Source organism: Acipenser ruthenus, chromosome 5 (assembly GCF_902713425.1).
Source record: "Acipenser ruthenus chromosome 5, fAciRut3.2 maternal haplotype, whole genome shotgun sequence".
Classification (NCBI taxonomy): domain Eukaryota; kingdom Metazoa; phylum Chordata; class Actinopteri; order Acipenseriformes; family Acipenseridae; genus Acipenser; species Acipenser ruthenus.
The window spans coordinates 72,442,873-72,458,921 of NC_081193.1; the positions used below are offsets into that span (position 1 = coordinate 72,442,873).

General features: G+C 35.4%; 1 protein-coding gene across 3 annotated transcripts in view; it reads right to left on the reverse strand.

Annotated features, from left to right (window-relative positions):
• Window positions 1–14,115, reverse strand: part of LOC117403004 (serine/threonine-protein kinase VRK2-like) — a 38,945-nt gene extending 24,830 nt beyond the window's left edge. For 2 of the 3 annotated variants that reach the window (XM_034004809.3, XM_034004811.1), the window contains exons 1-8: window positions 14,003–14,115; window positions 13,156–13,290; window positions 12,284–12,339; window positions 10,790–10,859; window positions 9,036–9,123; window positions 7,843–7,951; window positions 7,178–7,270; window positions 6,198–6,330 (exon numbers count right to left, since the gene is read on the reverse strand). In XM_034004809.3, coding sequence (XP_033860700.1) covers window positions 6,198–6,330; window positions 7,178–7,270; window positions 7,843–7,951; window positions 9,036–9,123; window positions 10,790–10,859; window positions 12,284–12,339; window positions 13,156–13,282 — 676 coding nt within the window. In that variant the 5' untranslated portion in view covers window positions 13,283–13,290; window positions 14,003–14,115. Of the gene's footprint in view, window positions 1–6,197; window positions 6,331–7,177; window positions 7,271–7,842; window positions 7,952–8,523; window positions 8,643–9,035; window positions 9,124–10,789; window positions 10,860–12,283; window positions 12,340–13,155; window positions 13,291–14,002 lie in introns of those variants that run through there. The other variant, XM_034004812.3, reaches the window with a different exon arrangement.
• Between the last annotated feature and the right edge of the window lie 1,934 nt (window positions 14,116–16,049).

Sequence of the window (16,049 nt, forward strand, 5' to 3'; positions counted from 1 at the left end):
CTTCAGCAAGGCTGGAATCGGGCAGCTTTGGCATGAATCAAGCCAAGTACAAGGTTGTCCTGGAAGAAAACGTGCTTCCTTCTGCTCTGACAATGTTCCCCAACTCTGAGGATTGGTTTTTCCAGCAGGACAATGCTCCATGCCACACAGCCAGGTCAATCAAGGTGTGGATGGAGGACCACCAGATCAAGACCCTGTCATGGCCAGCCCAATCTCCAGACCTGAACCCCACTGAAAACCTCTGGAATGTGATCAAGAGGAAGATGGATGGTCACAAGCCATCAAACAAAGCCGAGCTGCTTGAATTTTTGCGCCAGGAGTGGCATAAAGTCACCCAACATCAATGTGAAAGACTGGTGGAGAGCATGCCAAGACGCATGAAAGCTGTGCTTGAAAATCAGGGTTATTCCACCAAATATTGATTTCTGAACTCTTCCTATGTTAAAACATTAGTATTGTGTTGTTTAAAAATGAATATGAACTTATTTTCTTTGCATTATTCGAGGTCTGACAACACTGCATCTTTTTTGTTATTTTGACCAGTTGTCATTTTCTGCAAATAAATGCTCTAAATGACAATATTTTTATTTGGAATTTGGGAGAAATGTTGTCAGTAGTTTATAGAATAAAACAAAAATGTTCATTTTACCCAAACACATACCTATAAATAGTAAAACCAGAGCAACTGATAATTTTGCAGTGGTCTCTTAATTTTTTCCAAAGCTGTATATATATATATATATATATATATATATATATATATATATATATATATATATATATATATATATATATATATATATAGGAACAAGATCACTATACAGTTAGCCATATTTTCAATGTGTTAACACCAGTCTTGGATTAACTCCTTTTTGTTTTGTTTTGTTTTTTTGAGAAGATAAACAATTTTGCAAAACTAGAATCAAAACATGATTTTGCAGCATGTTTCTGCTGCCTCTAGAGACCTCTTTGCCCTGAAATGGTGTCAGCACAGATTTAAGGGACTTTAGTAACATGAACATGAATGACTTTGTACATGAACGTCAAAAGGAGGGCACTCCTATAGCTGTCTGTGAGGACACTCCTATAGCTGTCTGTGAGGACAGTGTCACAGCCAAGGCTGTTGAAGGGTAGGAAGCAGACCTACAGGCAGAAATCTGCTGTTTATTTACAAATAACAAAAATACAATAACAAATAAACAAAGGCACAAGGGCCAAAATAAAGGGTTAAACAAAACAAGTAGCATACCACAAAGCCACTCTTTCACCATCAGGCTAGACATGTCCAGGATCTGTTCCTGTGTACATATGTTTGCTGATTAATTTGGTAAAATGTAATTTTGGCTTGTAGTTTTTTTGTGTTTGACCTGCTCTGATAGTTTTGCTTTGAAGGTTTAAAGATTTGAACCAATGTCCCCAGATTCCATTGTGCTACTATCGCACTGGGTTTGATTACTGTTGTTATGACCTAAATTGTTTTTTACGCTTTGCAGTTGTCTCACTTGTTTATTTTCAAACTTCCTGCTTTCAACTTCTCTTACTTTTATTAGGAGAAGTATTCTTAAGTAGAAGTTGCTCTTTCCTACTGTAACTGCTGTTCCAGTTTTATAGTGACAGTGTGGTAGGGATGGGGTTAATTCTGTCTGCCAGAATCCACGTGGAGAATGTGGCTGGGGCCTTGATTGAATAACTGATTATCAATCAAGCCCCAGTCACATGCTATATAAAGGGAACCAGATCCTTTGTTTGGTGGAGGAGTTTGGGGTAAGTGAAGGCGAATGTCTAGCCTGATGGGGAAAGAGTGGCTTTGTGGTGCGGTACTTGTTTTGTTTAACCCTTTATTATGATCATTTCAAACGACTGATGATCATTTCTGCTAAAGCGAAGGAAGCTGCAGCAAGGCAGACTACAAAACTATTTAGGCCAGTATTTTTTGTAACTTTTCTTCCTGCTGACAGTGGCCTCGCAAGTTTGTTCAGGGAATTCAAAAGTTAGTAAAGTTTCAATGTTTTGGTGTATTTAATCTGCTATATGCTTCAACACGCACTGTGATTAACTTTGAAAACAGCTCTATAAAGATACGAATGAACAAAGAAATGTATTTACATTTTAAAAGGCTATAGCAAAATTCAAGAATTTCTGTTGCAGATATCAGAGCCCTGGTGCAGAATTTGTAAAAATTTGCCATGCTTTTCACAGGGGACTAATTTAACTTAAGAAAAAAACCTCTAGCGATAATCGTATCATCAAGAAAAATATCAGTTCACCATGCAAATCAATGAACCCCTACTGCCTATATGTGTGGATTTTCTGGCAAAACTAATTAACATTTGGAAGAATGTGTCTAACATCAGTTTTTGAAGAATCCATCTAATCCAGCCAACAAATATATTATCCAATCAAAAAACGGTAAGTCAAAACAAAGTTACAGGTATTATGACATTAAGAAATGACACCTGCATTTTTGGCTATGCAGCATGGCCTTTGGCTATAGTGTTAAATGTACACTGATTTATATAAAACTCTAGGTTATTTGTACAGCGTAAAGGACCAATTTTATAATTCTGGAAAGTTACTTATTTATGTGTTTTATTATTAGATTTTTTATATATATATATATTCAGTGTATGTGTTGCAGTAAAAGTCTGAATATTGGCAAATTTTAAGACTTAAAATTAAAGATGTACATCAGCAGCCATCCTGAAGCCAATGACAGGTCTCTGCAGGTGTGTGCTTTTATACAGCTCTTAGTTACTCGCTTCTACAATGGTTTGCACCTTGTAAGAACAGGTGTGAAGTTTTTGGAGGGTCAGCAATTGCCTAAGTACAAGGCAAAATCCTTACATCACATTAAATCCCGCTCAATTCCATGCTCTTTTCTTCATCTGAATGCATTTCAATATAATTTTAATGGATTAATGTTGGCAATGTGCAAGTTTGACAGCAGATGCAGAACGCCAGGTGAACACCATTCTTTACAAACACCGCATTTTTAGCGGCCGGTAAAATCAGACGACGGCTAAACACGATTTACGGCAGCATTATGGGGGTTTTGCGCATATCTTTACATCACCCCCTATGTGCACTACAGCAGCCATTTTGAAAAGAGATTTGAAACAGACTTTAAAGTTATAAATGTAAAAGGTTACTCTTACTTACAACTTACTCTTTAAGATTGACCAGATTTTTACTTTTACCATTACATATATATTTGTCAGGTTTTGAGCAGTGTATTGCAAAAATAAATTAAAATAAATGGTCAATCTCTAACCAGACTCAAAAAATGGTTAGTCTTTGTTGCTTACTCAAAATTATATCAGGAACATTAGCATTTCACAAGAGATGTAAAAAGACAGAGCCTGTGACTGAAAATGACAAAAAAAAATCCTGATGGTGATTTCAATTAAAGTTTCAAATCCTGCTCTGCATTGCACTCCGTCTAAATGCCTAATGGTAAAATGGACCAGAATCAGGGTTTTTGTGACCCACCCCATGTAGAAAAGTGTGTTATGTTATGTCTTTTTTAAATGGTGGAGCCGAGCACACTTCACAACAAATTGTGGTGTCACCACGGAACTTATTTTGTTCTGCAAACATTGTTGCATTGGAAAACATGCCAATTACCCCAGTACTGGTTAATAGAACAATACATCCAAAACGACATAATGATGATGTCTGCCGACTTTCAAGCAGTACCATGGAAAAAGTAAAAGAGGTTATCATTTACATCTTTCATCATAATCATCCATGGAGTTTATTTTCATATATTGCTCAATTTAATACCCTACTGCAGACTGCAGATAGAGTCAAACTTACTACTGCAAGTATCCTTCCACTTAAAAACCCTGCATAACATCATTTAATTATGCACCCCAGTCAGTAAAATGTAACTTGAGTTCATCAATAATGGTTAATTAAAACCGATTTCAGGCAGGTCTGGAGTATTTTAGTAACTCAATACTGTAACTGCAGAATATTTTAAGAGAAATTACATATCGACTGTGTGCTTCAGCAAGAGAAAATTCTATAGCCTGCATTGAACTAAACATTACTTTTAAACACCACCATATTTATCAACCTGCATGACAAGGATTTGCTATTTCTTTGAAATTTTAAATGTAGCAAAGAATTTTAGCATTTTATAAACCTGCAATTTCCATGACTTCTTAGCTGGGTAATACATTACTGCACAGTATCTTATAGCTGCTGCTATTTAAGCAGGTTTCTGAATCCTAATTATAATCTGCTATAGTACATTGTGCATACCACAATATAAAACAATTTTATAACATGTTAAGGTAGTCCACATAGCTACTTTTAGTCAGTTAGTCTACCAAGTCGGCACTTCAAACTCACACTAGCCCTGTTAGTAAACCTACAGACTCATATGTCTTAATCATGCAGTAATCAGTGCAATCAGTTCAGAGCAGATTTATCAGGGACCTAAACAAAGGACATTCTGAAATCCAAAAACTTGGCGTAGGGCTAGTGCGACTTTCAAGCCCTGCTAAATGTGATTGTTTGGTGGGGGTTATGTACTGACAGAACAGTGCTCCAGAAAGAAGAGTGGCCCTACTGAGCCACCAACACTCTTTCCTGCAGCACCCCAGCCTTGCTTAGTTTCTGACTTTAGGCCATAACTGTATTGTAATAACAATTGTTTAATTAAATAAATAAAACAAAAGATGTTAGAAAACGTAGGCCACGTCTTTAAACAACAAAAAGTAGATAAATATGAATCAGGTGTTCCGTTGTCCAAACTGTTGCCTTAGCAACCGTAAAAACCCACACAAGTAAGTAGTAATGACAGACCTCCAGGGAAAGATCTGTTTCAGGATACTTTCACTAGGGATAGATTTCCATTCCACGGTAACTCAAGCTAATGTTAAACTCAGGAGTGTTAATCAAGGACATATAAGTAGTGCAGCTATTTAATACGATGACCTCCTGTCAGTGAGATAATCAGGAGGTTATTATGCACACTTGCACAGAAGGGGAGGAAACACATGACACTGTTTTTCGCAGCTGTGCTACAATTGTGTGCAATATTATGATCAACCATTTTTTCTCTAAAGCCAGACCAAGAGAAAAAAAGTGTTCTTAAATTATCATTATTTATGAGTTGGTGAGGGCCACTTAGTTTGATCTTGAATACAGGGGCAACAGTCAGACACACATTTCCTAATAACACAAAGATGTTATTCTGTGGACTTAAAAGAATGACTTTGTGTCAGTAACACAGGCAACACTTTCTTTACCAATCAAGAAACAATTCTCTAACATAACATTAGAATTGACTTTTTTCTCAGCTGCTGACATTGTAACTAGTACTGTTGTATTGTATTACCCATATTGATTGTGAACAACTCAGCTGTTAGTGGGATTTTATGTTATATATTCTCAATATTGAGCTCCCACACCTTCTATAGCTGTTTTTGGTTTGGTATCGGCTTTGAGCTACAGTCTAATAAACATCAATGGTTTAATTAATGGTAAATGAATACAAGACACAGGTTATGACTTTAACTAATTAGGGAATTGTCGAATTAAGTCTGCCTTGGAACACACGACAGAGGGATCGATATCCAATAAAAAAAGACTATGTATGTAATTTGCCTGCAAATGTGTTTCCAATACTATCAAAATGAGTTTAAATAAGAGATATGAAAGGCCATCAGGTTTTTAAGAAAATTAACACTCGATACCCAGTTAGCGACAAAGGCCTCAAATGCTTTTTCCTAAGCCTTTTACTAGTTTTATTCTCTAGGGGGATAGTAACAGTTTTCAACAAGGCTTTTACATTTGTAGCTGTTCTATCATTAAGTGCAAGAGAAAAACATAAGCATACAAAACACCAAACATTTACCAAACACCCTTAACAGGGTACTCATGTTGCTAAATGTATCAAATCAGAAAACTGAAGCAGCCCATCAATTATAAAAACAAGGGGGAAAAGCATGAAAAAAATAGGATTAGTTAGCACATTAATGTTTTAACAGGCACAATCAGAGAACATAACAACTCCCATGTTCACATACTGCATCGTACCCCCAAAGTATTCAAGCAAAAACAAGTGAATTTTCTAGTACTGAATACTAATCTACAGCTTTGCTTTTAAACATAAAACTATCAATGATTACAAAAAAACACCAATATATTTACATGTGGTTAAAAATATATTTTTTTAAAATACCTACCTACACCTTTGTGAGCATCTATGCTTGTGTATTCAATTGTCCCATTATGGCGGGTCTTTGGATCCTCTTTATATTCTTTGAGGGTTCCATTTGGAGAGTATCTATATGACAACCCATAATCTGCCAGAAAAACCTGCAAGAAAAATCATCATTCAACTCAACTCAATTTGGCAATGTCCTGAATTAGATGCAAATATTGTTGATCATGTGACGCGACATGTGGTCCCTGTAGCACAATAAAGCTGCCATTGTTTATTCAAGCATTACTGTAGATCAACTGCAGCCAACAATGCTGTTCTTGTACCTTGATTGTGATGCTCACATCCACTTTGCTAGCATTGTGTATGTTTGGGGTGACCTTGAACAACACATTCATCACCACCATCATCTGCCAACTTCTCTGAACCAATCTGTGTCAAATAATATTGACTGAATGGAATAGCCTCCGTTGTTACACCTTCCAGCACCATGCAGTGTTTATGATAAGTTTATTGTAACTAACCTCAGAAAGTATACTTTTTTGTGACAATATTTAAGAGTTGCTAAGTCCAAATACTTGGATTTTTCTTAAACTAGGTCCACTACACAACTTAGACATGTTGCAGAGGTGGCCACTAATTTACTGCCACAAAAAGTCACATGACCACGACATGCAATCACATTACGTCAGGTGAAATGTACCTTACGTTTTGCCATAGGAGTTTTTATAAAACTTAAAATACGAATTTGGCATCTCCAAAGGTTAATGAGATACGGGCTGCTTAATTAAATGGTACAGTATTTAACCTAGACAATCCCAGGACTGCCAATATTTCAAATGAAAGATGAAATTGGACATTTTAATTTTTCAGCAGACACGCTTGTAGAGGTTAGAAATGGCACCAAAGTAACCTACCATTTTAAAAGGTACAGCTATCAATTTCATTGTATCTTTATTAGCATCTTTGAAAGTGATTACCGGTATAAGAAAGTGTGCGTACCTTGCTTGGATCTTTGTAGCAAAGTAGTAGATTTGCTGCTTTAATATCTCCATGGATGTATTCATTTTCATGAATGTATTCCAAAACATCCAGCTGTATAAACAATAAAAAGTGTCACAGACATAATTGTAGTGCAATATTTCATGTTACATTTCAAAATGTCACATCTTTCAATTTTTGTCAGTTTTTTGTTTTAAGCATATGGAAACTACAAAGCGGTATGTAATTCAATATGTTAACGTAACATTCAGCAGGTTTCATTCAACTTTATGAAGCAAGTCCTCAAGCTACATTCAATACAACTGCACTGTTCACACACTGTAATATTCATTATGTACCAATTAGTGGCATTGTACTGTATAAGGAAAGTCCGTAAAGTCCATTTTGGGCAACTTTCCTGGCAACTTATGTTGTAGGTGACAATTTTAAAACAATTATCACATGACAAATAGTTCAAGTCAAAATATCTAAACTATTATGATTTCATCAACTTCGAGAATATTTCTTGTAAAAGTCTCTTCCTTGAAACACTACAAGAAAAAGTTGCCTTGTGTTACATGCAGAACACAAGACTTCCCTAGATATCACATCTTTATATCAATTTATTAAAACTGGTCTCTGGTCAGATATAATATACAAAACCTGTACTCGCATTGTTCACTTACCATTTGGACGCCTAACTGCAGAACAGTTTTCCATTTAAATTTCTTTCCATTTCCTTCAAACAGTTTTTGTAAATCACAGCCCAATCTGTCCATCACCATGAATCTGTACCTTATCATATAAAAAACAAAACCCCGTATCAAATCTGCTGTACCCTTTTGCAAATCAAGTATATTGAAAGTATTCCACTTGAGGTAAGCAATACATAACCCTGATTAAATGCAAATACGGTAGTAATTATGATTAATGGAAGCAGCTACAACCAATAAGAACAAAAAATAAATCATACAAAATAAAAAATGCTCTTTCTGGTCTTGTGGAGAGGCATTTTGAACATTGGAAAGTTGTAATGTCATGAGATATTGCAAACAATCAAGTTAGGGGTGGGTTTAATATACCAATATGGCTGAGAACAGTAATACTGTATAGAAATTCCCAAGACCAAGCCAACTGTCTCTACACCCCGGAGCTCTACAGCAGATGTTGGTGAGCTACCAAGCCCTGGAAGAAAAAGGCCAGCCTGGAGGTTTCTGTTTGAGATCACTAGGCAACTAGTCAGTAGGGCCTGCTGTAGCACGGTAAGGAGAAACAGTTCCTGCTGATTTTGCTTCCCTGACCTGCATAAACACCAAAGCCAATACAACACTCCCTGTGTAATCCCCAGCTCCCCTGACTGTACTCACCCTGCACACCACGTGCTTTGTAACAGATAGGGGTCCCCGAGTGGCTCACCTGCTAATCTTTTTTATATCCTGTCTGAAATCTGTTTTTGATCACCGCACGAGGTGTTTTCCCTAATATTCTGTCAATAGATTAATGTTATGGAAGTGTACAAGGCTTAAAGACAAGTTTTATTAGAACAATTATTTCAAGTTACCATTTTTACTACAACATAGCAAGAGAGGAAGTGAAAAAGTGGTCAGAGATTAAGATAAAGAAAATGTCATGTAATATGCATATTCTTTATAAACAATGGGGGGAGGGGGTTTACAAAAATTGGACATTTTCTGTAAATTAGCATTTCATACCTTTGATAAGTATGAACCTACTCTAGCTATTACTGCATTTATTGACAACAAACATGTTCATATTTATGTGAGGATGGTATGAAATACAAATGTGTATTTGTTATTGACTTAGTTACATTTTTATTTTGTTGATAGAAATGCTTAATCTTCAAAGATTGTATGCTTACCTTTTTCCTTGAAATTCAGCTAAACCAGATCCCCAGTAGCAAGGAATACCCAAAAATGGTAATTTTTTGTTTTTCATCCATTTCTTTACTGCAAAAGGTTATTTTAAAAGCATTGTAATAGGAATACACATTTAAAAATACACATTTAAAAAATAAATAAAATAAAAAGCGCCGTGCAGGCAGTTTTACAGGCAGATTTTTTTTCAATAAATGGGATTTAAATTTAAAAAAACTACTGAAGAAAAATGATTTATACAAGAAAAAGAGTTAAAGATCAGCATGTGTTTCCATTCACAACATACTGACCACGAATTGACACAGCCACATTTTAGCCAAGATCAAAAGCTCACTTCTAAGTTTATACAAAATGAATTGGATTTTAAATGCTCTTTTTGTAATGCTTAAAAAACTAAATGCCAGCCAAGAGTGAAGTCTCACTGGACATAATATTTATAAAGGAATCAAACCGCTGTTTCAAACCTTGATTACCGTACTTAACTGTTTTGAGTATTTTTCTTTATAGTCTCAACTGCCAACCATGCACAAGGTAAATATGTGACATACAATTCTGTACTTGGATAGCATCACAGAAAAATGCATCTACCAATGATGATAACTGTTGTCACAACTGGACAGGAAGCATGTGAATTGAAAGTTGGGAATATACAGATGCCCACTGCATTGATAAGCTTGTTTATCTTTATATGTTTCTGCATTTAGGGGCATTCCATGTATTACTGACATAATCTAGACGCTGTAAATGCGACAGAAAGATACAGGGCGCCTCCACATACTCCAAGATTATGATACACTCAACAACTTGTGTGATATGGTCAGAGGTTAAAACAATATAACACTCAAGCGGTTAATGTTTACTGGAAGCAGTCTGTAATGAACCGTTATTGAAAGAATCACAGAATACAGCTGTACCATCTGTAAAGACACAATCTCACACTGTGTGGTTTGTATCCCAGATACAGGTTAAAATAATGTGGGTATTTTTTTTTTTTTATTGAACAATTAGCAATTGAAGCAGCAGGCTGGTTCACAAACCTAAAATCTCCCCTCACAAGGATGATTAATTATTAGAATGCTCCTTCTAAAAGTACCTTCTGTGACAGTTGCAGTATTGTGGAAAGCCCCTTTTTTCAAATTCACTGTACTAATGTACAGTGGCGTCCACGATTTTGAGATAATAATAATATATATGTTTTTATATATATGTTTGTGTTCTTTCACCTATACTGTATACATGCTGATCAAAAATCAGTACAGTACTAAGTTACAGTATATATATATGTGTCTACAGCACATCAGCAGTAGAACAAAGTCATGTGTGAGTTCTGCATATTTTTTGGGTGACAGGAAGCCAGATAAACAGAAATTTCCCTGCTTGATTATTTTTAATGTGGTCATTCTCTAGAGGATAAACTGAGTGATGACTACAATAATGACCTCAAAGGCTTACTTTATTTTGGCTTATTAATTTGACTGGCAGAGGCAATTTTGATTGCAAGCCACTTCACATTGATAATGCTCTGATTGTGGGTGCAGTATATTTTATGTCCCAAATTGGCCTGCTCAACTGGTAATACAACTTCACTCTTAAAGACCTTTTGGCAATCAACAACCACTCTTATTATTACTGCTAATGACTGAAGCATACTGCTTTCTGCCAATAGAAATCAAACCCAGGAAAGAGGAAATGTACAACAGAATACATTGTAAAAATGATCCAGAATTGTAATACTTACTGCAATCCTGTTTTGCAGCTCTCTGGTAAAATTTCAGTTCACTGAACAAAGAGCCATTTTCATAGTATTCCTATTGAAAATAAAGGCTTTTACTTTTACATTGTTTTAATACCCACATTTGACATTTCTGAGAAGACTGCATACATATTCTAACCAACATTTAAAAGATATCACCATTATACACTTTCAATTTAACTTGAACAGGCTCCCTCCCATACAATGCATTTATAACATAAGAGACCCTGTGGAAGGGTGGTGGGCAATTCATTGACACACAGGAGACAGAACTGTAGTTGAAACGCCGCTCCGGCACACTGATTTATTTTGGCCTGCAGAGGGTGCTGTTGGCTGTGGCCTGAATACCAGCAAAGGTAGTCAGGACCACAGAGTTACCAACACTAGTATGCAGTCCGGTTATTATTTTGTTTATTTAGCAGACGCCTTTATCCAAGGCAACTTATAGAGACTAGGGTGTGTGAACTATGCATCAGCTACGTCTCACCCGAAAAGACGGTGCACAAGGAGGTTAAGTGACTTGCTCAGGGTCACACGAGTCAGTGGCTGAGGTGGGATTTGAACCGGTGACCTCCTGGTTACAAGCCCGTTTCTTTAACCACTGGACCACATAACCGGCGCACTCGCAGGTGCTCAAAATAATAATGAAAACAAAAGGCGAAATGAAAAGGGAAAATAAAAAACAGTACTACAACTACAAAATAAAGGTGCTGCTTACGCAGTGCCCCCACTGCCGCTAAGCTGGTCAGCTCGGGATCTCCGTCCTACGCTGTTATGCACTATACACTGGGGTGGCCAAGGTTCCCCTATCACTACACACGTCCCCTCAGGTACGTAACACTATATTTTAATAAATGGTTTATTTATTGCTGGCTGTCTTCCTCAGCCGTGCTTGCCTGTTTTGGTCGCTCGCTCCAACCACTGGCGTTCCTGCCTGGTCTATGTTTACACTGGCCGCCTCAGCCAGCATCTCTGTGTATTCCCAATCACGGCCACACGAATGCATAACCAAGCGCAGTACTTATGGGCCGAGCAATCCCCCAAGGCCCGCCTCTCAGCCACTCAGAGAGAGGGAAAGCCAACACACCTTCTTCCCCGCCTCTCCGTGTCAGACCCCTAACAATATATTCAATACTGCTATTTAATGCAGGGTTTTATGAAACACGATACTGTAGCATTGTATAGTCAGCAATAGGCAATTCCACTGGATTCACCTGTCTGTAATTTTGTACTGCTGTATCTTGTTAGACCCACACTTTTCTATTTATAATATTAAAGAGATCACTCATCTACATTAAACATATATAAATTACTTCAGGTATAAAGAGGTACAGTATTTTATTTGACAATAGAAAAGTATAAAGAAGTTCAACTTTACAGTAAATGGTACAGAAGTACTGTAATGTACTTTACATGGTTGTGGACAGACAACAATTATGACCCTATAAGAATAAAAGAAAACGCCATTTCAGTACTTACTACTTTAATAACAAAATCTGCATCTTCCGCAACAGGTGCACTAGTATTGTTGGAAACTGATAGAAAAATAAAATAAAAAGAAATGCATTAACCAAAAACAAATTGAAATCATTTGAAACTCCTTCTCAACATCTTCACTATGCACTGCTGATAATGTGTTAATATTGAAATTGAAAACGTCCTCAGTCATTGGTTCTGCATGCCAATGCTGAAACAATAAATACACTCTGATGTTATATTAATTTTTGTATTTGAATAGGAAAAATGTGGAATCTAAAAGGTTAATACAATGTCACATCACAATGCAAATGACACATGTGTTGAAAGACAAGCAACTGGATGCGACTATGTTCCCTCTTTAAATTACTTCCATCTTTCAGATGACTGGGCTAAAACAAACACCAACCATACTGGCCCCTGTGCTGTTTTTAATGACACTGTTTTTTAATGTTATTGAGTGGAAAAACAAACAAGTTTAGGTAAGAAAAGTTGTTTTACAAGTAAAATCCAACTTTTTTTTTTCCTAATGCAGTATTTTTTTAGTTTTGAATGTAGTTAAACTACAAGAACTCTCCTAAAAATAACTGCATTACAGAGAGCAATTCAACCCATCTCTCTGCAAGGGTATTCTTAGAAGTTTGATTGAAAAGAAAATTAATGCTTGTCATAAAGCTATGCTGTATTTTTCAATTGAACCCTCCTTGAGAATATATATATCTATATATATATATATATATATATATATATATATATATATATATATATATATATATAGTAATAAGTTACCTATACATTTTTGTTATTAAAATGTATCCAGTTTATACTGTTTAATACAGAACGTTACAATAATCATCATTTAGTAATTATCTTACCTAGGTATATCAACCCAAATCCACCTTGACCAATTATTTTTCCCAGTCTCCATGTTTTTTTTTCTGTGTCAGTTACAATCAGTCCTTCTGGGAATGATCGAGGAAGCAGGCTTTTTTTAGGTGGCATAACAGCAGCTGTAAAACATAAAATGTTGTAAGAAAAAAAAAAAAAATTAAATAATAATAATAATAATAATAATAATAATAATAATAATAATAATAATAATAATAATCTATTAGTACTGTACATGCCAAAATGAAGGTTGTGGCACGTTTAATAAAGCAATTCAAAGACCATTCTTTTTAAATTAGTTTTAGATGCAGCATTAGGGTAATTCCAAAAAGATGTAGGCTAACATTTGTTACATTAGGTGAGCCATGAATATAAAAAATATTGTCAAACACATTATTTTTTGATGATCAAACTTATATTCTTAGTATATAGATCCATCACTAAAGAAATTGTGGGTGACATAGTTGTCGGATATCGAGGTATAAACAAATCAATGGCATTTTCCGTAACGTTCGCCAATCCCAATATGCAGCAGGGCAGTTTAGAAAACGAAACTTTAATTGATTTCAACAATATCTTACTCCAGGTCAAAACACCGATCGATTAAATTATAGTTGTTTCTTGTATATTAAAACGTGAACAAACAATAATAAAACGTTATTTACAATTACAGAAAATACAAAAAGTTACATTTAATAACATAATTCAAAAACTGTCCAGAAATAACAATTCTGAGGAATGACCACGCGCATAATTAAGAAAGTAACTACTGTTAGTGTCACACTGCATGATGTATCTAGACACTGTATTAATATTAACATTTATGTAACTCACATGCAAGGTATTCGAAATAAAGAAATAAAAAAACAGAAGTAGTCTGGACTGCGCTCTCTTTGCAAATATTTGGCAGCTCCCGGAAAATCTATTTCCTGTGAGGTAATCTTAACTGACAACTCTGAGAACCATTGGCGTCGCTTAGGGAGTGGAGACGTTCTGAGGAGACCAATCAGAGCAATGTTAGGGCGGTAAACAACAAATGCTGCTCCCAACGGTGCTGTCTCTTGTTTCTGTTTTGGGGAATAGAAACCTAGTCAAAAACATAAGTGGCCATCAAATAAAGCCTTGATCCATGCTCCCTTGCAAATTGGAATTGTAAAGTGTTTATAATTATACTACTTAATGCTTCCAGTGTTTTGTTTTGTTTTTTGCATATATTATTAGTAGTAGTCATAGTAGTATTGTTATTATTACTGTCTGCCTATACGTTAGGCTAGTATATTTCTTATTTTAGATTACATTTTTACACAATGGGCGAAACACCAAATGTGATGACATTAGCTAAGGATTGTCTTTTAATTGAGTTTCACAAGTCTGTTTTGTTAGTCTGTCTGACCATCTGTCTGTATGTCATATTTACATATTTTATAGACCTTACCTCCTTATCCATTCATAATGAAATATATATTATTATTATTATCATTATTATTATTATTATTATTATTATTATTATTATTATTATTTATTTCTTAGCAGACGCCCTTATCCAGGGCGACTTACAATTGTTACAAGATATCACATTATTTTTACATACAATTACCCATTTATACAGGTGGGTTTTTACTGGAGCAATCTAGGTAAAGTACCTTGCTCAAGGGTACAGCAGCAGTGTCACCCACCAGGGATTGAACCCACAACCCTCCGGTCAAGAGTCCAGAGCCCTAACCACTACTCCACACTGCTGCCCAATATATATATATATATATATATTAAGAGTATCGTTTTTTTTTCATTTATGATGAAACCTTATCTGGAAATACTTTTGAATATTAAGCTACTGAGAGTATCTCTACACTGTTTGTAATTACACATTTTTGTAATTACAGTAATTTTTATAGATTAGCTGGAGTCTTGCCTCTGATTTACTGATAAGAGTGTTATGAGATGCAGATTAACAAGTAAAATGTATTTCTTCTAATTCACAATTGTGGTAAACACCCATTAAATAACTATAGTAGAGAGACAGTTTTCCAAACTAATTGGGACCAATACCAGTTTGCATAATCAATTTGTATGGATAATCAAACAGGTATTAATAACAATTACTGTACCTTTAATAATGTTTAGAATAAAGTTAACACACACACAAGTACTTAGTGCACAAGTACCTACTGATGATATATAGCTCGTAACATTAAGCACATTAAGCATACAAAATTACAAAGCTTTACAAATCACAAAATTAATGCAATTCAGTAAAACCTTAACACCTACAGTTAAGGTAATGAAATACTGTAATTAAACGTACCATATACCAAACTTTGAAAATCATCAAATAATACAATTCAGTACAAATTTGACACATTACAGAACTTTAGGAATCATTAAACTTCAAAAATTCAGTAAAATATTTTTTTTTATACTTGCTGTTAAGGCATTGTAATAGCGTGCAATTTAAATGAATAAAATACAAGTTTTTAGCTGCTCAATAACAGAGACAGGATCTCTAGCCCTTACTGACAAAATAAGAAATATCAAGAACAAGCTGACTGTTTTAATGTGCTTAACTGCAACAATTAAAAGCCCACAATGCTCCATCTAAGATTTTGGTAAATTCTGTAACTTTCATTTGCCTCAGTCTGGTGGTCCTTTTTTTGGCAGCTAAATCTCATAGCCGTTTTAGCAGCAGAAGCTGTGTGCGTAATACACCGCACGTATCATCACGTGATTACAGGTGCATTCAGTTGATCAAAGATTGGATAATTGACTCTTTACTGTAATATGTTAAAAACTGAAGCTTCTGGATTAAAGTGCGTAGAAAACTCTGTCGACTAAACCTGAAATGCCCTCCATTACTGAACTCACTGCATGAAGATTCAAAACA